This window comes from Anguilla anguilla, chromosome 13 (assembly GCF_013347855.1).
Source record: "Anguilla anguilla isolate fAngAng1 chromosome 13, fAngAng1.pri, whole genome shotgun sequence".
In the NCBI taxonomy this organism is placed as follows: domain Eukaryota; kingdom Metazoa; phylum Chordata; class Actinopteri; order Anguilliformes; family Anguillidae; genus Anguilla; species Anguilla anguilla.
In genome coordinates, this window is record NC_049213.1 from 34,685,694 (window position 1) to 34,711,765 (window position 26,072).

At 49.3% G+C, this 26,072-nt stretch overlaps 1 protein-coding gene across 6 annotated transcripts in view; it reads left to right on the forward strand.

Annotated features, from left to right (window-relative positions):
• Positions 1-962: 962 nt before the first annotated feature.
• The window catches only part of LOC118210610 (pleckstrin homology domain-containing family G member 5-like), a 75,173-nt gene continuing 50,063 nt past the window's right edge, over positions 963-26,072 (forward strand). For 4 of the 6 annotated variants that reach the window (XM_035386919.1, XM_035386920.1, XM_035386921.1 and 1 more), the window contains exons 1-2: positions 11,075-11,249; positions 20,654-20,730. In XM_035386919.1, coding sequence (XP_035242810.1) covers positions 11,126-11,249; positions 20,654-20,730 — 201 coding nt within the window. In that variant the 5' untranslated portion in view covers positions 11,075-11,125. Of the gene's footprint in view, positions 1,849-11,074; positions 11,250-20,653; positions 20,731-26,072 lie in introns of those variants that run through there. The other 2 variants (XM_035386922.1, XM_035386923.1) reach the window with 1 other exon arrangement.

The window sequence follows — 26,072 nt, forward strand, 5'->3', positions numbered from 1 at the left end:
CACGTGGGAAGTGCACCTTTCCTTTCGCACAGCCTGCTTCCTGTCAGGAAAGAGTCTTCCCTCTCGTCCAATCAGAAGCGCGGACGGAGAGAGAGCTCTGGGGAGTTCGAAAAGTGCCTGCGCATTACATCACTGCCCTCCGACTGCAGCCAGACACCAGGAGGGAGCCACTGTATGCTGAAAAGCCACGTGTTTGAGCAGCTGCCTGCCTGCTGCGAATGCAGGGATCATAGAATCTGTATATTGACTCTTCCTCTTATTCTCCTCTCCTCCTCTTCAGTCGTCTCTCTCCTCCCCAGCCGGCCTTGTACTGGCTCAAGTTCCTTTTTGTTTTTTGTTTTTTTTTCTGGACAGCCTTTGATCTCCAACCCCCCCATCAACCCCACTCACCCACCCACCCGCCCACCCACCCAACCACCCAGAGTGGACAATTAGCTTCTGTCTACATCTCATATCTTACACTTGAATTATTCATGATGTTCCTGAAACAGTCATGAAATCTATGTACTATAACCTCAAACAGAAAACATATTTAGGTTCATTGTGTCAGTTCTATTGTCTATTGTCTTGAGTACTTTAAATGTATGAAAATGATTATGATCAATTTTGCTGTTTTAAGTGGTGTGTGTGTTTGCATGAGGTTATTCATTTTTTATTAAAATATCTGCACTGTGATATTACTGCATGTTCTTTCCTTCATGTGGTCAAACATGGTAAGATGGTAACAATGTTTCAGATTTGACAGCAAGTGGTAGCTGGTCTTTGTTCTCCTTAATATTGTTTTCTGAGTCTTGTATATGAAAAGTATATTCTGAACAAATATAAACTCAGCACTCACACACCGACCGTCTGTCAATGGTTTTTATTCCATATGGGTGCGCAGCGCCCCTCGCGGCGGAAGGGTGTGCAAAAAAAAAAAAAGAAAAAGAAAAGAAAAAAAGCCGATTTGAAAAAAGGCTGACTATGAATGAATGGAAAACGCCACTGCCGTGCTGGATGGCTGAAAAAAAGCGAGGGATTTTAGGAGGAAGGCACAAGATCGAGCGACGAGGTGGCTTTGAACAAGCCTCATGTGAAAGCGGGAGTCGCAGGCTGAGTTTAACAAGTCAGAGTGAGGAAAAAACTCGTTGATTTTGCGTGAGCGTGCGCGAGGACAGGATATCCCATTGAAAGTCGGTGGCGGCGCGGACCTTCCAATACACGCATCAACAGGTTATCCCAGTGGAGAGCGTTTAGCTGTCCGAGTGTTTGTAGTACAGCTTTTACCTGTGGACATTTTTTTCAGGTAAACTAAGAGCGGGCTGTAAAGTGGACGATCGCATTTTCTATTTTATTTTATCGACATATCATCTTGCAAAATTGGAACAAAGATCACTGAAAAGTATGTTTTGTGTAATAAAATTCGGCGCTTGAAAAATGACGACGCTGCAAGATACTCAACTGCTGTGACAACAACTGACATATGAACAAGGCGCACAGAAACTGGAGCAGCAAACCATAGTTAATTAAAAATATATATATGCGTGAAAAATGAACGGAAAACATTGTAGAATGAACTGAAGTACAACATTGCGACTCGTTATTGGGAAACAAAACTATAGGCACCGAACCAGGGTGAAGGTAGCCTGCAGTTCCAAACCAAAACACCTAATTATCAGTACTGATGCTGCTGTAGTTTCTGACCCAGATGAGCTGGCGACAAGCGATTTCATGTATTGCCCGCAACGAAAGAAAGGTCGTATAAACCGCTAAATGCATAGATGGTTCCGAACAAGTGGACTATGAACTCGGTTCTGCACAGATACGGCTCGCCGCCGAGGAGCTGGCTCGGGCTCCGTTTGCGACTGAGTAAGTATTGAACGCATAAAAGTGTACTATTGTGTTGGTATGTGTATCTACTTCTTCTGTGTGACGTTTTATTTCTTTAAGTGTTGAAACATTTTTTGTTTCGTAATTATTCTGACAGATATGGCTGCATGAAAACACTCAGGTATGAATTACGCAATTGTATAATTGTGTGGCGTAGATTATGTAGATTGTGCTGTTTTAATAAGAACGGTGAAACCATAGTCTCGTCTACGCATGATGAAAACGGTCAGAAGAAACCCAGGGGGGTTGTTTTGATGTCGGTTGTACTTTCGTGGTCAGGGAGGGAGTCAGCATCTCGACCGGACAGCCAGGAAGACTGTTTACAAGAACCGCAGACTGAGTCAGTCACCTAATTAGCCCCAGTTAATCTACTGACCCGCTTGAGCTGCCCGATAATTAAGCGATTATATCACGCTGACGTTCAAATCTCCGCAGAGGGCTACAAATACGTAGGCTACGCTGAGTCTCCATCGCTTTGTTCTTGCTTGGTAAGAAGTGTAGTTCTTGAAATCTTTTGACTTGCACAGACAGCATGTGGGTTATATACCCTGCCACATCACAGCATTTAAGTTCGCTTCGTGGTGTCCGTTAATTGTTTTCTATAAACTTGCTAAGTTATTGTTTGCTGTTATCTGCACAATACCTGTGCAGAGCAATTTCAGGCAGGAACTATTCTTTTCCTTCCTCTGACATTATGTGCAATTTGCTATTTAAGTCAACATGGCTATATACGGGCTTCTGCTGAACGTATTTACAGTATATTTAATTTCATAATAAGCTTTTTGCAATGAAGAGAAGAAAACAACAAAAAAAAACATTACTGCGCTATGCAGGTGCAGTTAGGCAGGTTATTCATGTGTCACTCAAATAGAAGCCAGAGGGAACAGAAATTACCTCAGGTCAGCTTTTCCAGGTATGAAGACTTGGGTCAGGTTAGTCTGAGGCAAAATCGTGCTTTTTGAGAGTGCCGTTGAAAGCTGAAGCTCATCAGGTTTGATGAAGTGTTCCCCACCACCAGAATCAATCTCTCTCTCTAGCAGTGTTTATAGTGTGTGCCTACTGGGGCGACATAGCTCAGGAGGTAAGAGCGGTTGTCTGGCAGTCGGAGGGTTGCTGGTTCAATTCCCGCCCTGGGCGTGTCGAAGTGTCCCTGAGCAAGACACCTAACCCCTAACTGCTCTGGTGAATGTGAGGCATCAATTGTAAAAACGCTATATAAATGCAGTCCGTTTACCATTTATTGTAAACTCGGGTGTCACGAGTGGTGTGGGTGTCAAAGCTGCTGTGGCTATTAGGCCTACTTGCTCTAATCCAGACTCGGAGTCAGTAATACATTTACATTCGGCAGACTCTGTGGTATCCACAGCGACTCATATAGGCGGCTCAGGCTCTTTAGGCACACAATCCATTTATATGGCTGGGGCTGTTTACCGAAGCCCTGCAGGGTAAGGACCCTTCTCAAGGGTAAAATGGCAGTGCCCTACCTGGGGATCAAATCTATAAACTTTGGAGTTACAAGCCCGGTTCCCCAACTGTTGTGCTACTGTGCAGTGCTACCTTTCAGGGACTTTATACAGGGCCTTTCTATTTCGAGGCCAATGACCCAAGCATGTGATCTTTTCCCCATTATCCCTGGTGAGTTTAAACCTTTGTGTGGCTAAATTCCATTATTTACTTGCATATCAGGCTCTGTTATCCAGGGTGAATTGCATTATCCTTTTTTTCCCCCCAAGTGTGCAGCTGCAATGCCTGTATCATAAATATGCTGACCAGGTTCATCAGTCCATGCTGAAAAAAAAAAAAAAAGACGCTGTTTGTTTTGTTGGAAAATGCGAGTTTTGTCTACCTCTCAATATTATGCTTTTAAAAAGGGGGGGGGGGGGTGGATGAGAGAAGAGTGCAGACAGTCGGCCTTTCGTATTTTTCTGTTTTTTTGGTTCAGTCGGGGGAAAGCGGAGAGAGAGTTACAGGCAGAGGTGGGTTCGCGGTGCAGAGAGCGACCGGGCGTGGGATCGAAGCCCAGACTGTAAAGGGACGCACGCGTGGGCTGAGAGAGAGAGAGACGGCTGCTCCTCAGACGGCTTGCCCCCCCCACCCCCCACCCCCCACCCCAGGGGAGACGGCTGCTCCTCACACACAGCTCTCCACCGACAACCCGCACCCCCCCACCTCCCCGTTATTATACTTTTACATATCGGTCTGAGTGGAATATATAGTGTCTCAGTGGAAACGAGAAGGCCTCTGTCACAGCATCGACGTGAAATACGGATTTGGTCCCTGTGAAAAGATGCTATAAGCAAAACAAGCTGCTCTCACCAGGGGCGTAACCAGGACCTAAAAAATACCAAGGTCAAGAGACTCGACTGCGGTGGGGTGGGGTCGGGGGGTTGGACTGGGGTATGTCCTTTCTCCCTTTAATTTAGTAATTTAATTGAATCTTAGGTTGTAAATTCTATACATATCGATTAGGCTTAAAGTGCCTATCCTGAATGATTTGTTTTAGCCTTGATGAATTTGGGAAAGTCTGTGGTGGCTGGTGGTCACAGAGTTTGTTTTCACACTCCGAATACCAGAGCTCCTGGGAGCACATTGCGTGCTTTTTTTTCTCAGAAGATATTGCAGCGGTAGTGTATTTTGGAGAAAGAAGACCAGTTTACATTTTGAGCTCAGATCTCAATAAACACCTTTGATGCAATCTGAGTTCAGAATATGTGTAGTAAGAGATGTGGCTGTAGGTTCCATATATGTTTTGAAGGTCCTATATTGGTTTTGAAAGGAACCGCTGGGTTTTTGAAGACCCCATATTGGCCTTGATAGTGAAATAGTATTTCTAGCCCCCAAGGGTGAGTGGAATGACTTACTTAACGCTGTAGACATGACACAACAACAGGCTTAGTTTTTGTGATGTCACCAAAAAGTTGTTTTTGTGGTGCTATGACCTCATGTGTATGGATAATTGGTTATGGTTGCTTCACTTGATGAACTTGCAGTTTTGGATTTTGGGGCATTTAGACAATTTTTAAGGGCTGACATCCTGCAGGTTTTCCAAGAGACACTGTCATGTCTGGGAGGAGGGCTGAAGGAGGTGTTGTACCTCAGTAATTATGTTTAATGGGTCAGGTGGTTAACTGTTTAGGTGGAATGAAACCATCCCTCCAGACATAGATTTGCCACATCAGCGCACCCTTGCTGACGTGGGAAAATTCAGTTGTGATTCGAATTTTGATTCGAATTGTGAGGAGTGAAGAATCTCACTGGCTTTAAAACGGCATCCGTTAGTGAGCTTACCTTCCGTCGAGTTTTGAATGAGCAACCCAGCCATAATCTGCCCCCTAAATGTCTTGGGTGTGATGCTAGGTTAACCCCCTGCTGAAATACTGTCAACAGTATTGGAGGATTGGAAGATGTCAACCACATCATGGAGCCCCTGGTGGACGGAGGACTATACTGCAGTTTGCAGGAGACATCGAATCTAACCCACAGAAGCTAAACCGGGTTGGTGACTGGAGACAGTCCCTTAATATAGAGATATAAATTGGCCTGTCGTTCCTGTGCAGACCCAGGATGGGGTCTTAAGTCTCCTGCTTTAAACACACTGCTTTAATCTGGCACCAGATGTCTGGTCTGTGTTTGTGGGACCTGGCTGTGTGCTGCTTCTGGTTTATGTGTCCTCCTGGGGGAGGGGGAGAAGGGGGAGGGAGGGGCTGTTGTCTGTCTGTACACTGTTTCTCTTTACTTTTAATTTCTTTTTGTTGTTCTTTTTCCTCTGTCATTTCCTGTCAATAGGGCTCACAGTTGTGCAACCATTTTGTTCCCTTACTTCCTGATTTTAAAAAAATAAATAAATAAATAAATAAAAATGAAAGGCTTTCAGGCAAGGGGAATATGACCATACTGGGTTCCACCATTGCTGCAGTGATGCTGGAGTCAATTGGCAGTGTTCTATACTCTTTTTTTTTGTCAAACCAGTGTCTGAATATGGTAATGACCTCCTGAGGCTACGGAAAAGACCGTTTCTGTGGGTTGAGCTGTCTGCATTTCACTGTGTTTGTCCATGTTACAGTCGTCTCCACTCAATGAAGGCTATAACTTATATTGTTGTATTTTTTTGCTAATTATTATAAAATCCACAATAATGATTACTATTCACTAAGCATAAATCCACATATGCATGAATATATATATATGTGTGTGTGTATATATATATATATGTATATACACCACCCTTCTCTGTCCCCGTCGTCTTAATTTGACAAGCCGACACAGTAATTTTTCCAGTATCATTATTTGTAATTTCCAGATATAAGTAGACGGAAATTAAAGAGTGAGATGTGACAAGTTTAATCAGTGACGCCTCTTGGCTTGTTGTAATTTTCCAAACTATTATTGGCTGGGGCTTAATTGTATATATTTCATGAAGTTTAATTGTATGTTTTTCACCAGGATAATAGTATAGTAAACAAACCGACTGCACTGTAGGCACGAGTGTTGTGACTTGAGGGCTGAGGGTTTCTTCCAGGTGGAGCATTACCGTTGGCCTCTCATACACTGAATTTCCCCGTAGATACAGCTTTACACACATACAGTATGGCACTTCAGTGCACAGACAATTGATTGGGGTTTATTGCCCCAGGAAAGAGGCTACTAATGACACCCCAGATTAGGCGTCCAGTTTTATCCGAAAAAGTACTGGCGTGGGTGCAGGTTAGCCCTGCACTATTAGCTAACTAACTCCTGGTCTAAAAATCAAGACCTTGAGAGGTAGAATCAGGTTGTCTTAGTGCTGGGATGAAACACAAACCCGCACCCCCACCGGCACCCGCACCGGGTAAGATCGGACCCCCCCCTCCGATCCGGTTACTAGAGTGCAGCGCATAGATAGAGGGAGAACGACAAGCCTCGACAGGCGGCCATTTTGAGACGAGCCGTCGCCTGGGTTAATTTTCTCCGTGCGTGGCGGGAATTCCGCCACCGCGCCCCTCCCCTTAGCGGTACCCGCAGTTTTCCCCCCCCCTTCAAAAGAAACCCTGGCGGGGTAATTAATGGAGCGACGAGCTCCGAGGGTGTTCTCTCTGCGTCTTCTCGCGGTCGGAGAGTCTGGGAACGTCTGGCGCTCCGGAGTAAAGAGACCTTGCTTCCCAAAGTGCCGTTTTTTTTTTTTTTTTTACGAAGCGTAACGGCCCCCCCTCTCTCTCTCTTCGTGACGGTAGCCCCCCGTCTTTGCAGGATAGGTGTGTTTAATTTGTGTTGCAAGCGCTCAAGGAGGAACACTTAAGAGTCACGATCGCCCTGGAGACAACGCTCAGCTGTGCAATTTTGCCGAAAAAGGGCTTCAATTAACGGATTTGGCAAATTGACACGTTATCCGAGCGGGAGTGAGGCTTGCTGGGTAATTTTTCCTCTGAGAGCAGGTTGGGAGACGTAGTTTCCGACTGTAATTTCCCCCTCAGGCGGAGAACAGCCTTTTCTTTTGAAAGCTGTGTGTCGACGCCATTCTGATTGGCTCACATCCGCACTGCTCACCGCCTCTCTGATTGGCTACGCTTCGTCTGCAGCGATTGGGAATATCGGTGTTGGAGTTAATTTCCCTTGATCTTTGAAAGGTTAATGTTCGCTTTGAGCGTGACTATTATTTTTCATTTATGGGAGGGGAAAAAAAAACATTAAAACTCCAGACCATCGTATAGACATAGCCCCAAATAGTCCCAAACAGTCAATCATGACTGAAGAAGTTAAGTCCATATATTCCCATAGAGATGATAGTTAATGCTGTGCAAGCCTGTTCATTAATCTAATAGTATTCCTGCGTTTCCCTGTGTAAAAGCACTAGCCTTTTAAGAAAGGTTATGCTATTTTCAAGCCCCATTCTGTGACATGATTGTAATTGCTCTCTGCTAACTTGATTATACATTTTATTCTGTGCGTGGCAGACTAATGGTTTTTGTAGCAGGTTGTCGTGTCTAGGCCTCGCGTCCACCACCGTTCTGTTTTTTATTTGTCGGCCATGCAGTGCTGCTAGAGCACAGTATAGCACAGTATAGCACAGCACAGTTCAGCACAGCACAGCTTGGGTAAGCTCAGCGCAGCACAGTTCAGCACAGTTCAGCACAACACAACTCAGCTTAGTTCAGCTCTGAACGGTATCTTTCAGTTCAGCACAGCACAGCCAGATTGGGGCAGCACAGGTCAGTTCAGCACAGCACAGTTGAGCACTGCGCAGCTTGGGTCAGCACAAGCTCACTGAGCTGGAAGGAAAACACAAAGACAGGCGGCCATGGCTTTGGGAGCTCTCATCTCCATGGGCTGGAGTGTTGAGCTTTTACCACACCCGCACGGAGGACCTACTCGATTACTGCCTGGGGCTTAAACGGTCCTCACTGATGATGAATCAGTGTTGTGATCTCTTGAAAGATCAGATATAGCTGCAATCAAGTTTGTGCGACATTCAGTTTTCTTAGCTTCATGTCATCCTGTGATAATTGACTCTGAGTGTGTTAAATATCGTGCTGTCTATGTCTGGACTGAAGTATTAGAGCTGTGCAGTCAGTCAGCCCCCATGCTGGGTTATTTTAGGCTGAGCGGCAGATTTGACTCATTGTCAGTGGCCATATGTTAACAAATTAAAAATACCCAAACAAATGTTATGATACCCTTTGGCGACAGAGGCCACAGCTGCCTGTTTTGGGCAGATGGGTGGCAAATTAACGGCAGTCTGTGTAATCGGCACCGTCTGTCTAAATTTAACCCCTTTACCGCGGGCTAAGGCCAGGGAACATGTACAGGTCCCAGGTCACGCTCTCTCTGTCACCATGCAGGCATTCGCACATGCATGCATGCGGACACACGCACATGCTCACGTACACGGATCCAGACCTGCACATCACCATAACTCTTGCTATGTACACTATTGCATGCATACACAAAGGCTCCATAACTCTTGCTATGTACACTATTGCATGCATAAACAAAGGCTCCATAACTCTTGCTATGTACACTATTGCATGCATACACAAAGGCTCCATAACTCTTGCTATGTACACTATTGCATGCATACACAAAGGCTCCATAACTCTTGCTATGTACACTACTGGATGCATTCACAAAGGCTCCATAGCTCTTGATATGCACACTATTGCATGCGTACACAAAGGCTCCATAACTCTTGCTATGTACACTATTGCATGCATACACAAAGGCTCCATAACTCTTGCTATGTACACTATTGCATGCACATTCAAAGGCTGCATAGATCTTGCTGTGTACACTATTGCATGCGCACACAAAGGCTGCATAGTTCTTGCTGTGTACACTATTGCATGCACACGCTAAGGCTCCATAACTCTTGTTTGTACACTACTGGATGCATTCACAAAGGCTCCATAGCTCTTGATATGCACACTAATGTATGCATACACAAAGGCTGCATAACTCTTGTATGCACACGCAAAGGCGTGTTTGCTGTGCATTCGCGGAGCTCCTTGGGCAGTGGCCCAGAATGACCGTCCTGGTGCTAGACGCACTCTGGCTCGGACAGGCCGGCTCTCTGTCTGGTCTCCGTCTGCCTCTCCTCTCCCTGCAGTAACTCAGGGAGAAACTGGAGCCCGTGTCGTAAGGATCTGCATTCTCAGGGCTTCGGTGGTGGCGGCGGCGGTGGCGGCAGGCTACCGGCCTCTTCATTAAAATCGAGCTCCTGCGCTGCGAGCTGTCCCAGATCGCTTCCATATGGCCGCAGCCCCGCTCCGAGCGGCAGAGGCGGCTCCCACCCTCTCATCCTCCCGTCCTCCCGTCCCGCGCTCTAATTTGCCTTCCCAAAATTAGACGGGTGGGTGGCGAGGGGGGGCCTCGTCGGCCGCCTCGTCTTTCCTCTGTGATTTTAACCCCTTCTCAATTTTCACAGTAAAGCAGAAATATTTTGAACCCCGCCCCCACCCCCCACCCCCAACCCCACTCCATGTAGGCCTTGAACCAGTGTTTCCCCCCACCCCCCACCCCCCTTGGCTCAGACGGGATGTGTGTGTCCCAACGAAGCCTCGCCAAGTTGCTGCATCGCGCGAATAGCTGAGCCATTCCGTCGTCGACGCCTTATTCATAAAAAACGAAATAAATCGTTCCTCGTGCATAAATAGTGGGCTCTTTGTATACGCAGAAAAATGCCAGGCCTTTACAGTGTGTGGCGTTCCCGTCGAAACATAAAGAAGGTTCGTGGGACTCGTCCGTAGGTGGTGGGTTACAAGAGAGCTTTGTGTCGCCCCAATTCCAAATTCGTTGGGGCCCGGACCCCCCCCGCCCCCCCCCCCCCCCCCCCCCCGCCCGTCCCAGTCCCAGCATGCACCTCAGCTCCGCATGAATACGGCGCTTGTCTGACGGAGTAGGTCAGATCCCCCGTCGCGGTCCAGCCCACTCTTGCCTGGGGATCTCGCCGCGTTGATGCTGAGAAACTCAAGTTTTCAGAGAGAGAGAGAGAGAGAGAGAGAGGGGACTCTTGAAAGTTCGGAGAAAAGTTTTGGGTTTCGGAGCGGGTTCGAAGCGGTGGCGCACGTTGAAGGTCTCCAACAGGGCAGGTGTGCCGTGGAATGGCGAGGCGTGTCTTTCTCGGGGCGACGGGACGGACGCTCCGGGGGAGGGAGGGAAAGACCGTGGCGGACGGGGGGGGGGTCGGCCCGTTTCGGGTGCGAACAGCCCGCGGTCTGTTTTCCGCGTGTCAGAGAGTTTGAGAGTAGGCGGGAAAACGCAGAAGAGCCACCGAGGGGATTGCGCTCTGCCTCCGACTTCATTGTGTCTGGCTGTTGATATGTTCCAGTCTACTGGGCTGGGAGGCTAGTCTGCTGGAGAGACCAGGAGGAGACGACATCGTCCACAGAGCTGTTGCTTAGACGTGCTTAAGGTCAGGAGTAAGTGTATAGAAGGAGAAGGTCAATGTAGGGAATTTAGCTGATTTCCACTCAGCGTCGGGTTTGAGTGGAAATCGTGCGATTTGCAGGGAGAATTTTTTGGATGACTTGGAAGTTTCTCCAAAACATCGATAGGCGATTAGGGTTGGTGTAGTTGCGTTTTTAGTCAGGCCAGGCGATGCGTTTTGCGGATGTTGCGACGTCGATGGAACGCTCTTGGAAAGGCGTGTGCGTAGCTGTGCGTGAGGACTCTGTTTGGGGGTGATCGAAGAGCAAGAAGGCGGCGGTGGTGGGGTGGGGGGGGGTGAGGGGCGGTGAGGAAAGGAAGAGATTTCGGAGGTTCTGGAGACGCACAGACAGGGACGATGTTTCTCTACTGGAAGAAACGAGGGGCCTACGAGCTGGAGACTCTCCCGGCGTCGCTGGCCGAGCTGGGAGCTGAACGGTACTCCTGGTCCTCCTCCCTGGACGTGATCCATGACCTTGTGGGTAAGAACTATGCGCGTTGGGTGGGATGGCGGGGGGATGGGGGGAGGGAAACAATGAAGTGAAAGAGGGAAAGAAAGGGTGGGATGGTGGCCTCTACAAAGCAGCGGCAGTGGGGTAAAGACTTGTCCTGTGATGGATTTGCCATTGTTCGAGCTGTGGAAGGGTGATGAAAAAGCTTCTGAGAAGGTCCCAGACACATGAAAAAACCCGTGAAGGGTGAAGGTCACAGTGGACTGAAAGGGTCAGAACCGTTGGGCCTTAGTCGGGTGGGGGGCTCTGATTCCCCTTCATCCCCCCCCAAAAGAATTAGCCTAATCAGCCCCTGTGTCCCAGGCTGCCAGAAACATGTTCTGTTCAGGAACACTGCTCTTGGTATTTTGCTGATAATAATGTGTCTCTGATTGATGTCTCAAGGATTTGTCAAGGATTAATGTACAGTATGTATTCGTAAAATTGATATAAGTTGTCAACGGGCTTCATAAGTAACTTTAAATTCAAGATATTTAGCTGCAAGTCCTGTTGACATTAGGACGTAGTTTGCGCTTTGTGTGGATGTCGGATTGTTTTTGGAGAGCGTCCTGAATTGTGCCTTGAAAACGGACACATTTTCGTACCTTTGCCCTGTAAGAAAAAGATACGATGTGCTGTTGGTGGGGGAGAGATTAGTATGGTAATAGGCGACTGTAAAAGCTGCAGAAATTAAATATCTGTCACTGAAAGAACGTGTCCTTTAGCTGGATGTCTGCACTGTTTCGTGTCAGGTGCGTTTAAAGTGGGGTGAGAGACTTGGGGCGCATGTTCTTGGCGACAGACGAACCCTCCGTGCTATTAGGGAAGGAGAAGATAACTCTGAGACCTGGAAGCAGGAATGCGTTTAAATCCGTCCTCCCCTCAGTGCTTGATGCTGCGGAGATGGGACGGCACGCGGCACGCCAGAAAGCGAGCTGTTTTGGAACGGGACGGGGTGCAGTAAGCACCATTAATCTTCGATTTCCCACCCCCCTCCTCTCCCATCCCATCCCATCCCCATTTTCAGCACAATTAGTCTCAGTAATTTCGGCCAATGCTACTGAAACAGTTTTGTCCTCTCGTGAGGGCAGCCAGGAGTCATGTCACCCAGGAAGATCGGGCCTGCGTCCACATTCCTGTCTATGAAACTACAGTAGCTCTGTGTTTGCCTGCCCACTAGCACTGGCTCAGCTGGAGGTGGAACAGTAACCCAGTATTGTTCTTTCTCCGCAGACCTGTGTAGTCCAGGCTGGGGAGTTTTTTTTTTTTCTAAGAAAGAATACCATCGCCAACCCTTCTCCCAGCACATTATTTGTAAACGCTGTTTTAAGTGAACCGAAGTTTTTCCCAAAGTTTATTCCCCCAAAGTTACCATGAAAGGAAGGTGCCGTTTGCCAAATTCCATAAAATACCGTTAAATGGCCTTTTCCAAAACAGCTGGGCGGTTTCCTTTTGAACGTCGGAAGTGCGTTCTGCATCGTCTGTTTTTCCAGGTTTCTCTTTCCGTTCGGAGCTGTTTGTTTGAACGGCGGCCTTGCGCGTCGCACGAGAAAGAGATCGCTGTGGAACGCTGTTTTGAGAGTGCGGGGGGGGAATGAGTTCTGCCCCAGCACAATGGCTGATCTCTGCTTAACGCGCAGCATCAAGCTCAGTTTCTTTGAATGAAAATATCCTGATTCCTACTGTGACGGAGGTTGTCCACACCTGTCGTTCTGCTGAAGGGTCTGTGGTCAGTGCCACTTCACATATACTGTCCCAGCAGGACTGTCCCGTAGGCCAGTATGACTTGAAAAACATTCCAAAAAAAACCTACCCTTCAAAGGGTTTATGATACACAAAGAAAGCCAACCCGGAAGCAAAGCTTGTGTGGATGTCTTAAGCCTTCTGTGGACTCTGGTTCAGAGCCATCTGGGCTGTAGCCTAGAGCTCCAGCCACTGACTGATCACACAGAACAGGGGTTTGCAACCCGGCCCAGGCCATGGAGAGCCACAGACCTGGTCCTGGAGAGCTGAAGTTTCCACTGGGGTCCCCAGCCTCAGCCCTGGACCTGGAGAGTGATAGGTCCTGCAGGGGTCCCCAGCCCAGGCCATGGAGCGCCACAGGTCATTGCATTACATTACATTTATTTGGCAGACGCTTTTATCCAAAGCGACGTACAAAAAAGTGCATTTCAAAGGTCCTGTTGGGTTCCACAGCTCTGGTCCTGGAGAGCCACGGACCTAGTCCTGGAGAGGTGTGGGATCTGCCATTTTTTGTTTTCACCTTAAAATCATGAACCACTTCAGACCCAAGAAAGCCGGTGGGGTGGGTTGACTGTGTGGTCCACTGCTTTTAATCGATCAATGAGGCGCTGAACGCTGTCTGCGGCTCTACAGGACCCCGGGGTTTCAGAATCTGGTGATGTCATCACACGGGGTGTGAGTGATGGTGAAGCTCGGCCTCAGACAGACTGAAGGGCGCCTCTCGCTCAACCCCGATCGGTCCGAGCGCCCAGGTTCTCCTCTGGCATCCATCTCGCGTCTTCCAGGAGACGGCCGTTGCGTAACCCACTTCCGAAATCGGTGTTCAGCCCGCCCCGGGAGTTAAACAAACAGGCAACGGTGCGTGGACGTCCTGTGCCACAGTCAAGTGCCCCCCCCCCCACCCCCCCCACCCCATTCTCCGCATTCCTCCCTGCAAAGCTTGTTTAAACTCACTGTGCGTGTGCACTTGGCCGACGTTCCCTCTTTTTTTTGCCTAAACAAGGCAAAGGAGCTCTGGTGAACGGCCGGGGAATGGAGGGATGGATGGCGGGCGGGCGGGGGGGGGAGGGGGCGCAGCCACGAGTGGGGGGGTCCTGAGCAGGGGAGAGAAGTTGGATGGGTGTGGAGGGTGGAGGGGGGAGGGGGGAGAGTTTTTTGGAAGGAGGGTTAGTATAATAGTATGGGCCCAGTGACAGATGTGCTGATGGTGATGCACTGTGGTTGTGACTTTCACCTTCAGGACCGTGGCAAATCCTTCGCTTCCCACTGTCCATTGAGAAGGTCTCTGAGCAAAGTTAAGGGTCTACAGTACAGATGTGTTCAGTTTAATTGTTTATGGGGGTGATGGGGGTGAAAGTGAGAAGTGAGTGAGTCCTTGTGTGTGGCATTGGTCTGTGTGTGTGTGTGTGTGTGTGTGTGTGCGTGCGTGCGTGCGTGCGTACACGCATGCGTGTGTGAGAGAGAAAGACTGATAGTTGTTTTTTTGCTCCTTCTGTCCACATGTGGAGTGTTTTGTGTGCGTATGTCTTTGGGGCAGAGAGAATGATTTACTCTGTGTGTACATTTCTGAAGGGTCTGATGTTTTCCAGTGGGTATTTCCTGGTGTCCTGTCGCTGTGTTGTTCTCCAAGCGACAGCGAAAGTCAGTCAAACGCGGGTGAGCTCCTAACGCACGTCCGGGGGAGGGTGTGTATTGTCCCACATCGCGTGCACTGTGTGAGAACGCTCACCCTGTTGTTGTTTTTCTTTCTTTTTTTTTTTTAGTCACTGGCTCAGTCAGCAGTGCTGAGCTCAGGAATTCCTGCCTGTCGAACTTTAGAGAGAGAGAGAGAGAGAGAGGCAGAGCGATGGGGGAGAGAAAGAGAGAGAGCAAGGGAGTGAGAGAAAGCGAGTGAGTGAGGGAGAAAGAGAGACAGAGAGAGAGTGAGGGAGGGAGTGAGTAAGAGAGAGAACGAATGAGAGGAAGAGAGAGAAATGGAGAGAGGGAGGGCATGGGAGAGCGAGCAGCAGGGAGAGAAAGAGAGAGAGAGGGAGAGCGAATGAGGGGGAGAGACAGAGAGAGTGAGAGAGAGCGAATGAGGGGGAGAGAGAGAGAGAGGGAGAGGGGCTGTGGGAGAGAGAGAGCTGCAGGGAGAGAAAGAGCGAGCGAGAGAGAGAGAGAGAGAGGGCGAATGAGGGGGAGGGAGAGAGAGAGAGAGCGCTGAGTCAGGTTCAGTGGCACACCCAGCTACACCGCACTACGCCATCCCTGTCATTACCAGCTGCCTCACATCACACAAGGCTCTGCAAACAGCTGCCCTCTCACCCGAGATTAACCCTCCAGGGCTGGGGAGCGGGACAGAGGGCCTGAGTTTAACCCTCCAGGGCTGGGGAGCGGGACAGAGGGCCTGAGTTTAACCCTCCAGGGCTGGGGAGCGGGACAGAGGGCCTGAGTTTAACCCAGCCTGCCCTGGCTGCACCCTCCAGGGGGGCTGGGGAGCGGGACAGAGGGCCTGACGTCGTCCCACGGCCCGTCAGAATCCCGAAACGAATCTCACATGCTCTCTCATTTCACCTTCCCTCGTTCACACCTGAAGCGACTGCGCCAAGCCAGCAGTGAAAGAGCCCTGGGAGGGCCTAATGCAAGTCAGAGGTGTCCGTGGTGACTGCACGGCCCTGAGGAATTATGGGATGCGTGCTGCTTGTGACGAAGGAAGCTGGCACACCATAAATTTTGGTTCATAGAATTTATCCGTAAACAGTGGGACTTGGTTTCAGAGTGCACCCCAGCACCAAAAAACATTGTATAAAAAATGAAGTCACCTGATCTCCGGTAGCTGGTGAGGAAGGGCAGCTGTAATTCACGAGACCCCTAGTGGTGAGAGCGTGACCTTCAGGCACTGCTAAATGGAGGACAGATGTTGCCCAGTGTGTTGTACATTGAGTTCAATCCCAAAACTTCTTGTGTTCTTAAGGCCTGGTGCTAGGGCTAGTGTGTGTGTGTGTGTGTGTGTCTATGCATGCATATGCCTGCATGTGCCAGTGTATGTGTGTGTGTTTATATATAAATGTGTGTGCGCACGTGTGTGCATATACGTGTGCGTGCATGTCTGTGTTTGTGTGCGAGTACGTGCACGTACACACGTACGCACGTGTGTGTGTGTGTGTGTGTGTGTGTGTGTGTGTGTTAGCTTGTTCCTGGTCAGATCTGTTTTTGGGAGAAGGGAGAGGCCTGGGCCAGCCGTGCTGGGTGGGGCTGTGAGCACCCTGCAATTAGGGCTCACCAGCTCCAGATGTGCACCACTCCCGCATGCCACCGCCCCTCTCCATGGCAACAGGGCGGCAGGCAGGGTCGGGAAGGGGGGGGGGGTTCTGGTTTTGAGTCATTAGCGTGTCATCTTTTTTTCTTTTTCTTTTTTTTTTTGGGGGGTTGGTGCAATCTAAGCCCAGCATAACACGCGAGTGGCCTTTTTGTGCAATTTAGTGTCAACCCTTGGGCCGTCTGGGTAGTGTAGAGGTATAAGCACTCGCCTACCACCGCAGAGCCCCGGGTTCAATCCCTGGCAGCGGTACTTCCGGCTTGGTCAGACGTTCCTACGAGCACAATTGGTGGGAAGCCGGTGAGGGTACGAGTCCTGATCGCTGCATTAGCGACTCCTACTGGTTGGCGGGGGCGCCTGCACAGCGTTACGCTCTCCCAGTGAAACTCGGGTGAAAAGAAGCGGCTGGCGACTCCACGTGTATCGGAGGAGGCATGCGGTAGTCTACACCCTCCCCAGACCGACAGAGGGTAGCGCATCGACCAGGACAGTGTGATACACACGGGGAATTGGTATAACGATTAAACTGGGGAGAAAATGGGAGAAAAATGGCAAAAAAACTTCTCCAGCCTTTGTGCAGCACACCGTACTTCTTTTTAAACGCTCGTTTTAAACGGCGGTTTCTGTCGTCGGCGTGGGTTCTTAAGGAGGATCCCGCGATGACGGGTGAGCGAGCGGTTAACAAAGAGCTCGGTGTCGCTCCCCCTGGGGATCCACGCCCACCTTAAGTCTGCAGCCCGCGTGCTAAATGCCAGCTCCTTTGCCGATCGCCAAGGCAACTGCCCACGAGGTGCCCAGATTCCAAACCGAAGACCAAAGCCGGGGGAGTGGCTCCCTCAAATATGCACTCTGAAGCGTTGCAGTTCCCTTCAGTCCTCGTACCAGCCATTTGCCTAGAAGAGGTGCTCTGAGACCCGTCCACCCTGACCACACCCATATTTGAGTAGGAATGGAGCAGAAAAAAAGCCCAAAAAAAGCAGCGGTTCCTCTCTCCCCAGGCCTCCGGTCATAACCCTCCGCAGCAGGACACCCTTTGGGGTTCGTGAAGTCACGGGTCAGGGTCAGTGACCCCCCCATCTCAGGGTGAGGGGTTGTGGGGCCAGCTCACTTTCTTCCTCACTGCACCCGGGAGTGGGGCTTCCACTTCCTGTACGCTGCATTCTCTTTGCAAAAAAATGATCTTTCAACTTACAAGTCTCATGCAAGTGCCCGTTGTAAGCCTTCATAAAGCTTTATGTCTTTTGCCTTTATACCGGTCATTCTGTGAGAAATTAGTGTTCTGCGTTTGTTCAGTGACCGAAAGAATGCCTTGCTATGAAAATCAGCGCTGTGTGCTTTATTTGTTCAGTGTTTGATGTTAATGCAGTGCACTGGATTTACTCGGATATTGATATAAGTGCACTCCACTGTATTTGTGCAGCGATTTATGTAAGTGCAACACACCTTGTTTACGTAGTGATTGATATAAGTGCATTGCACTGTATTTGTGCAGTGATTTATACAAGTGCAACACACCTAATTTGCGTAGTGATTGATATGAGTGCATTGCGCTGTATTTGCACTGAGTGATGTCAGCACACTGTGATCGATGTAGACCCAGTGTACTTTACTTACGCAGCGACTGCAGCATGTTGTGGCGGTGCTGCCAGGAGACCCCTTAGGCTTGACTTATCAGGGCGGCCGGAGAACTTGTGCCTGCTTTGCTCAGATTATGTCATTGTTTCTGGGTTTCGTGTTATGTAATCTCTCTCTGATAAGGTGTGCCCAACGCTCCTGGAAGAACTCCGCTGTCCTGCAGCCCTGTAGCGGCTGTAACCTGGGAGACCTCTAAGCAGCTCTCTCTCTCTTTACCGGACTGTTTCACTCTTTCGTTCAGCCGATAACAATCCTTTGCCTTTTTTCCCCTGAACTGAATGTTCCTCGTCTGTATCTTTCGTTGTCTTCGGCATCACCAAGTAGAAACGCTCACTGTTATCCTTCAACGGGTGCAGAGCTGGATACGAAGGGAGAAATATATGGAGAGTGTTGTAGTGAGGTCCAGGCTTTACTTGTCTAGTGCGAGTGTCCAATACTTAAAAATAAAAAATAAATAAATAACGGCTTGTTTAGATGTTCACCGTTGTTCTCATGCGATATGCACAACACTTTATCCTTCATCGGGTGCGGGAACTGTACGAAGAGAGAAATATACAGAGTGTGTTGTAGTTAGGTCCAGTGTTTACTGTGTAGTGCGAGCGTCCAATACTTTGTAAAAAAAAAAAATTAAAAAAGAAAATAAAAATGGCGGCTCGTTTAGATGTCCGTGGCGGAGTTGGGTTAGGGTTAGGGTTAGGGTTAATTTTTTTTTTAATTTCGGCTCGATTAGATGTCCGTGGCGGAGTTGTTCTCAGGCGATGTGCGCTCTTTAACCCTCTCAGGTTCTCACGCGGGTCTTTCCCCGCCACCAGCCCTGCGTCAGCTCTTTGTTCTCCTGGAGTCCTTTTGATCTTTTTTCTCTTCTCCTCTCCTCCTCCATCTTTTGTTGTGATCTTTCCACATCCCTCCACTCTTGCTCTCGAACCCCAGTCTTCTGACACACACCCCCTCCGCCAGCGGCTAACTCTAGCATTGTTCGCTTTTGAGCACCTCCGCCCCCCCAGCCCCCCCCCTTTCTTGCCCTCCTTTTTCATAGACCCTCGCTCTTTCTTTCTCCTCTGCCCACTCGTGCTCTTGCCCTCTTCCTTGCTCTCCTTCGCCCTTTCCCTCCCTCTCTTTCTCTCCCTGCGTTTCTCTCTCGTTCCCATGTCTGTGTTGGTTGGCGAGGGCATTTCCCCCTCTGTGTTTCTGTCTGCACCTCGGCCTGTTTCCCCCTCTTACAAAGACTGGCCTTGTGCTGCTTTCCCTCCCTCCAGCTCTCTCTCTCTCTCTCTCTCTCTCTCTCTCCCTCTCTCTCTGCATCTCTCTCTGTCCCTCTCTCTCTCTCTCCCTATATATATATATATCTGTCTCTCAGTTCAATTAAATGTGCTTTATTGGCAGGAAACACATAGTAAATATTGCCAAAGCAAACAAGAATCATGCAAAAATGAGTTATGTAACAGTACCAGTAATGCATGAACAGTAATTAATACAACTACAATTACAACTGGAGTGGTAATAATATTAGTTTGACAGTGTAAACTATTTTTTTTTATAAATAAATGAATGAGTTATGTCACTGGCAGGCTGAAAGGTATTGTGCTGCCAGGGTCATGCATCTCCCTTCCTCTCTTAGGAGGATGGGAACTTTCTCATTATCTCTCTCTCTCCCTCCCTCTCTCTCTCTCTCTCTCTCCCCTCCTCCCTCTCCCTCTCTGTCTCTCTTTTCTAATTGCCTCCCTTTCCTCCATCCCTTTTATTATCTGTTTATTTTTGTTTCTCACCCTTCTCTGTCTCCTCTGCTGGAATGCACCGCAGTGTTGACCAGGAATTTTCACCATCGGCACTTTGGTTCTTTTCTCTCTCATTCCTGGTCTGGTGTTCCTGGTGTGTCTCCACAGAGTCACGTATATTTGGCTCGAATGTTGTAGATCTGGAGAGCAGAAAAGAAAAAAAAAACGTGACTAATCATCCATTCCATTACATTACTGGCATTTAGCTGACGTTCTTAACACAATTTTTACATTTTACATTTACACAGCTGGATATATACTGAAGCAATGCAGGTTGAGTACCTTGCTCAAGGGTACAACGACAAGGTGTCCTACCCAGGAATTGAACCTGTGACCTTTCAGTTATGAGCACAGCTCCTTACCCACTGTGCTACACTGCCGCCCCTTCCTTGACAATAAGCCCCATGGCCAACAGCACAGCACAGCACAGCAGCACAACAAGTATTGCAGCTAAATACACACTGTTTGGTCCACAGCTCCAATGTCCTGAGGATCAGCGTGTAATATGGTTCATTACATTACATTACATTACATTACAGGCATTTGGCAGACGCTCTTATCCAGAGCGACGTACAACAAAGTGTATAACCATAACCAGGAACAAGTATGACGAGAACCCTAGAGAGAAGTACCGGTCCAAGTACAGGGAACAACCGCATAGTTCAACTTGGACCCTGAAGGTTAAACTGATTAACACTCAGTTGATCACCAGGACCGATGCTAAGAAGCTGAGAATTGCATGATGTATCTGTATAGAGCCGGCTAGCTGTGGTGTTAAGTACGATGCTAACGGTTGCCGTTGTTACTGGCTGTGTTGTGGTGACATTTCAGCCGCACTCCTCTGCGTTACGCCAGTGAAGGCTTCTTTGATATGGAAATGATCCGTCCGATGGTCGGCGCAGCTTTTCGGGGGAGTGACCCTTCCGCCCCTCTGCTCTTTTCAGACGAGAGGTTCGCGCAGGAGGAGAAGAGCGCGCTGTGCCAGCACCCGGACTGCCCCGACCACCGCCGCGCCGCCAAGGTAAGAGGTCAGAGGTCAGAGGTCACGGGGGCGGGGTCCGCAGCCCGTCGGCCGTCTCTACTGATGCCCAGCGCGTCGGCTCTGGAGTAAAGCAGGGTCCGGCTGGGATCCGTGTGTGTGTGTGCGTGTGTGTGTGTGTGTGTGTGTGCGTGTGTATGCATGCATGTGTGTGTGCGTGTGTGTGTGTGTGTGTACGTGTGTATGCATGCATGTGTGTGTGTGTCTGTGTGTGTGTACGTGTGTATGCATGCATGTGTGTGTGTGTGTGTGTACGTGTGCATGCACGCTCTGTGCATGTGCATGTGTCTGCGTGCGTGTGTGTGTGTGTGTGTGTGTGTGTGTTTACGGGTGTGTGCGTGCGTGCATGTGTGTGTTAATGCTTATTTAGCACATAGGTTTTTCTGGGTTTTAAGGAGTGTGAGAATAGCTGGAGTGGGTTCTGTGAAGTTGAACTGGCGGATGAGCCGGAGATGGAGTGGTCCACCTCACGCTCCCCAGTTTGGCTCCTAGTTTGGGTGTATCGTTCCTGTGACTCCACTCCTTGGTCTCTGCCTCTCCCCAGGCCTCAGAATGGCGAGAACTAGAGGGAGGTATGAGATGGAAGGAGAAACGGGATCGGGGGGGGGGGGGGGTAGGAGGGAAAAACAAGAGATTAAATTCATGCAAAGGTCACCGAGTCAGACGCTGTTATTTAGCAGATTTCTTTGTGTGGCTCTGTATTATTTCTGTACACCAGTGTGCGGCCGTCAGTAATAATTTCAATAAGAAGCCAAAACCGGGAAAACTGCAGTTCCATCGCAACAAAACACGTACTGTGCTCATCAGCGTGTGACCGAAATCTCAAACTGTTCCCAAACCCAGTCCTCCAGCCAGCATAGCATATGCTATGATTCTGTTCCAAAAAATTATGATCCCCCCCGTATAATCAGAAATCAATGCCCTTGTTTTATATAGTGATATTTTTATAGGTAATTATGTCTGTGGGACTTACTGTTTTATTTATGTCTGTTTTATTTACTGACACACTTGCACTGTATTTGTAAGTGAGCACTGGCACGCTGAATGCTGTGGACCAGTGTTTCTTAAACTAGGAGTGTATGAGGTGGGTCCCGGAATGAGTCTGTAGTCCACTAGGCTATGCTAGTGTGTGTGTTTGATTGGTCTCTGGAAGGCACTTCTAGAAAGTATTTCTAATTTGGGTCCCAATATAAATACAGTTTAAGAAATAGCGCCGTGGACACGTGGGTGGAAAATACGGACCCAAAAATAAAACGCGCTGCTTAGTGATGCATGAGCCGGGTTCGAGTTATGTTAAAAGGGCCACACCATCAGAGCACTTAAACGTTTTTACTTTGTTTGTTTAAAAAAAAAAAAAAAGAAAGAAAAAAAAACCTTAAGTGAAGAAGAGATGGGCAGAGATGGAAAACCAGCATGGGGGGCCTCAGGAGAGAGGGGTTCAGAAGGTCTGCCTTAGATGGAAACCGTGGCGACGAAGTGTGACGATCCCGGCAGGAGGGGGAGGAGCCAAATGCTGAAACAGGTGAGCTGGCCCCTCCCCCCTCCTGATCAGATCCAGGGGCCGGCTCTAATGCATTGCGGCTATTTTTTTTCTTTTCTTGATGAGGCTTTAAAACCTCCCCCTCAAAGCCGGGCTCTTTTATATCGGCGGTGGTCCCCCCCCCCTCTCCCCCCCCCCAAGCGTACAGGGCGCAGATTTAGTCACGAGCGGGTCTGTGTTTATGGGGAACGTTAGCGGGTCAGGAAGAGAGAGAGAGAGAGAGAGAGAGGAGAGCGCTCTAAGTGCACCCTGGACGCTGGGCTCTGTAAGTAATCCGGTCTGTGGGGTCCCGCGCTTGGGGGGGGGGGGGGCGGGGGGAGCGGAGCTCTGACAAATCCTGCCTGGTGCTCTCGGGGTCACGGGGTGAGATTACATAAAGAGATTAGGATGGAGGTTGTAGGGCTGGGGTGGGGGGGGGGGTGCTTTTAATTGTGAACTGTTTCTCTCTCACTCACACACATTTACATACACACACTCTCTCACACGCACACACACTCTCATACACAGACACACACACACACTCTCTCTCTCACACACACACACATTCTCACATGCACACACACACCCGCACATGCACACAGTCACACACACACATACTCTCTCACACGCACACACTCTCATACACAGACACACACACGCTCTCTTTCGCACACACACACACACACATTCTCACATGCGCACACACACACACACACACAGTCACATGCACATACTCTGTCACACGCACACACACTCTCATACACAGACGCATACATTCTCGCATGCACACACACACACTCGCACACTCACACATATACACAGGTGTTTATATTGTCTTCCTTTGAAAAGCAATCAGCGCAGTCCTTGCTTTTTGGATGTCCCTCAGATGTGGGGATTCGTTGCTGGGGGGAGAGGGGGGGGGGATCCGTTATTTACTGTTCTCCCTCTCAGTCCAAGCTTCTCCCACCTTCCTTTGTAGCATAATCCCACGCACACAGGCAGCCCAGATGCATTGTGGGTAACACAGAACCTAAGGGTCATCGCCTCATTTAAGGGAACTGAGTGTTGTGAAGCAAAGAGTGGCTCGCTTTGAGCTTCGTTTTGTCATTCAACCCTTGGCCCTATATGACTATGCACTACCCACTGCTCACCAGCAGGTGGAGACAGTGGAGCACAATTCTGGGGAAGTTTTTTTTTTTGTTTGTTTTTTTCATGGTCTGACAGCACCAGCTGTTCCTCTGGCTACTACCGTGCACACGGGCTTCACATTCTTTACCTGTCTGAAGGAAATTATCCTTCAGCAGGGTCTGGCACTCTCTCTCTCTGCCATCTCATCGGTGAAAAATGTCCTGTGTCTCCCCGGTGCGTGGTGAGAAAAGGTTCAGCCAGCGTGCAGGCGTGCCGTCTCCCGGTGACACAGCCCGCTGTCTGGAGTGGAGCGAAGCACAAACACATGCACGGCCACCGCAGTCTCGCTGCCGTCTGTGCACTTTACCGCAAGGGATCAGTCTTCTTTTTGACCGTGCGACGAGAACTGAAACTCCTGCACCTTCAGCTCCAGGGGCTGGTGTTGGTAAATGGTAAATGCCCAGGGCGGGGGATCGAACCGGCAACCCTCCGACTGCCAGACAGCCGGTGTTCCAGGGAGAGGAGAGCGGCAGGGACAGAGCAGAAAGCTTCCGTTCTGAGAATTTCCCCCGTGGATCGGGAGGTTTTGTCGGAGAAAGGCCCGGGGTAGTTTATCCGCTCCCTGCTCCGGTCCGCTCGCGACTCAACTGCTCTGGGCTGACAGGACTCAGTCAGCAGGTGAATGGCTCAACCAGAACACTAGCGCCCCATTCACACTGCGGGACACTTAACCCTTTAAAGTGTAAGATAACAGATGTGTGATTGGAATGTTTTTTTTACTGAACATTCTAATGCTGATGTAACAATCGCTACTGGTAACTGAAAGCAGTGGAATTCTAGAACACTGACTTAGAATTTTGAAAAAAAACATTCCAAAACTCTTCAAAGGGTTAAGGGCCAAAGCCCCTTTGAACTGGAAAATCCCCAGATTGTAGCACATAGTTACACACATAACTCTCTGCAGTTGACATGCAGGTCATGTTCTCCCTGGGCTGTGTTCGTGTTTTTGTGAATGTTTGCAAAACCATTTTTTAAAGACTGCTTGCTGGACATTTCACCGTAGACAATGTCAGCCTGTCGGTCTGAATTTCCCGGTGGCTTTAGTGTGAAAACTGAACACCAAACGGCACTACCGTGTGTTTTTCTCTGTTTATGGCCCTGCAGCATTAGCAGCAGCTGCAGCAGCAGCTCTCTCTGGCCATAAAAGAGCTTGCGGGTTTGGCCCTGGTGCCCTTTAGCCCTTTAGCCTCGTGCCATCCAGACCAGACGGCAGATGTGACGGAGGAAGCTGTGTGTGCGTGGGTGCCGTAGGGATCATAGTGGGTAATTAAATGGGCTTGTAACCGAAACGCCCTAGCTTCGATTCCTGGGTAGGACACTGCCGTTGTACTCTTCAGCAAGGTACTTAACCTGCATTGCTTCAGTATATAAATTCAGGTGTATAAATGGATGCAATGTAAATGCTATGGACAAATTTGTGTAAGTCGCTCTGGGTGAGAGCGTCTGCTAAATGCCTGTAATGTGATGTAATGGATCAGACTGTATGGAGCTGATGCAGCAGCAGCTGTGGCCACCGCTCACCGGTAGATGACCTGTGCCTCATGACCCTGAGACTGTGCTGAGTGTGCAGGCCAGTATCGGCTTGCCGGGTGACTGTGGTTGCCGTGGGGATCAGACTGTGCAGAGCTGACGCAGCAGCAGCAGCGGCCACCGCCGCTCACCAGTAGATGACCTTTGACCTGTGACTGTGCCCAGTGTCCCGGCGAGTATCGGCCTGTCGGGTGACTGTGGTTGCCGTGGGGATCAGACTGTGCAGAGCTCAGCAGCAGCAGCCACCGCCGCTCACCGGTAGATGACCTTTGACCTGTGCCCTGTGACTGTGCCCAGTGTCCCGGCCAGTATCGGCCTGTCGGGTGACTGTGGCGGGCTCGGGCACAGAGAGACCCAGCGCCACGCCTCAACCCGCAACTCAGGAACCGACGGAGCCGATGGGCGTGGAGCGCCATGGCAACCAACCCCTTCCAATACAAACAGCGCGTAGACTGGGCGGTGGAGTTTGGATGGGAGGGGTTTCCTTCGGCTGAACTGCCATAGGGGCTGTTTTTTCTCTCTTTCTCACACACTCTCAATCTCTGCACGCACTCTAAGGTGTACGCACACACTCGCATGCTTGCAGACACACGCACACACACACACAGGGGTCACATGTAGTCCTCTGTCTGCAGACACCGTGAATAATCTGTCTGCAGAATGACACTGTCAGCCACAGGGAAAGTTTTTTTTTTTTTTTTTCTTCTTCTCCTCCTCTCTCTTTCTGTCCCTGTCCTGCTCTGTGTTTGGGCAGGTAGTTTTCCGCTGGCCACTTGGGTTCCTGTCAAAGCTTGTATCAGCTGATAGCCAGCTGTCTCTCTCTCTCTCTCTCTCTCTCTTTATATTTCTTTCCCTCTCTCTCCCTCCTCCTGTGCTGCCTCTCAAATTCAAATTCAAATGCTGGCATGAAATTGGCATGACATATTTAAAAATACATATTGCCAAAGCGTAGTGATAACAATAGTCAACCACGGTAAGAATATATAATTAAAAATAAAAAACAAAAAAGCAGCAACAACAATAACAGCATAAATGACAGTAACATAATATTTATTATCTATGAAATTAACTAAATTAAAAAAAATTT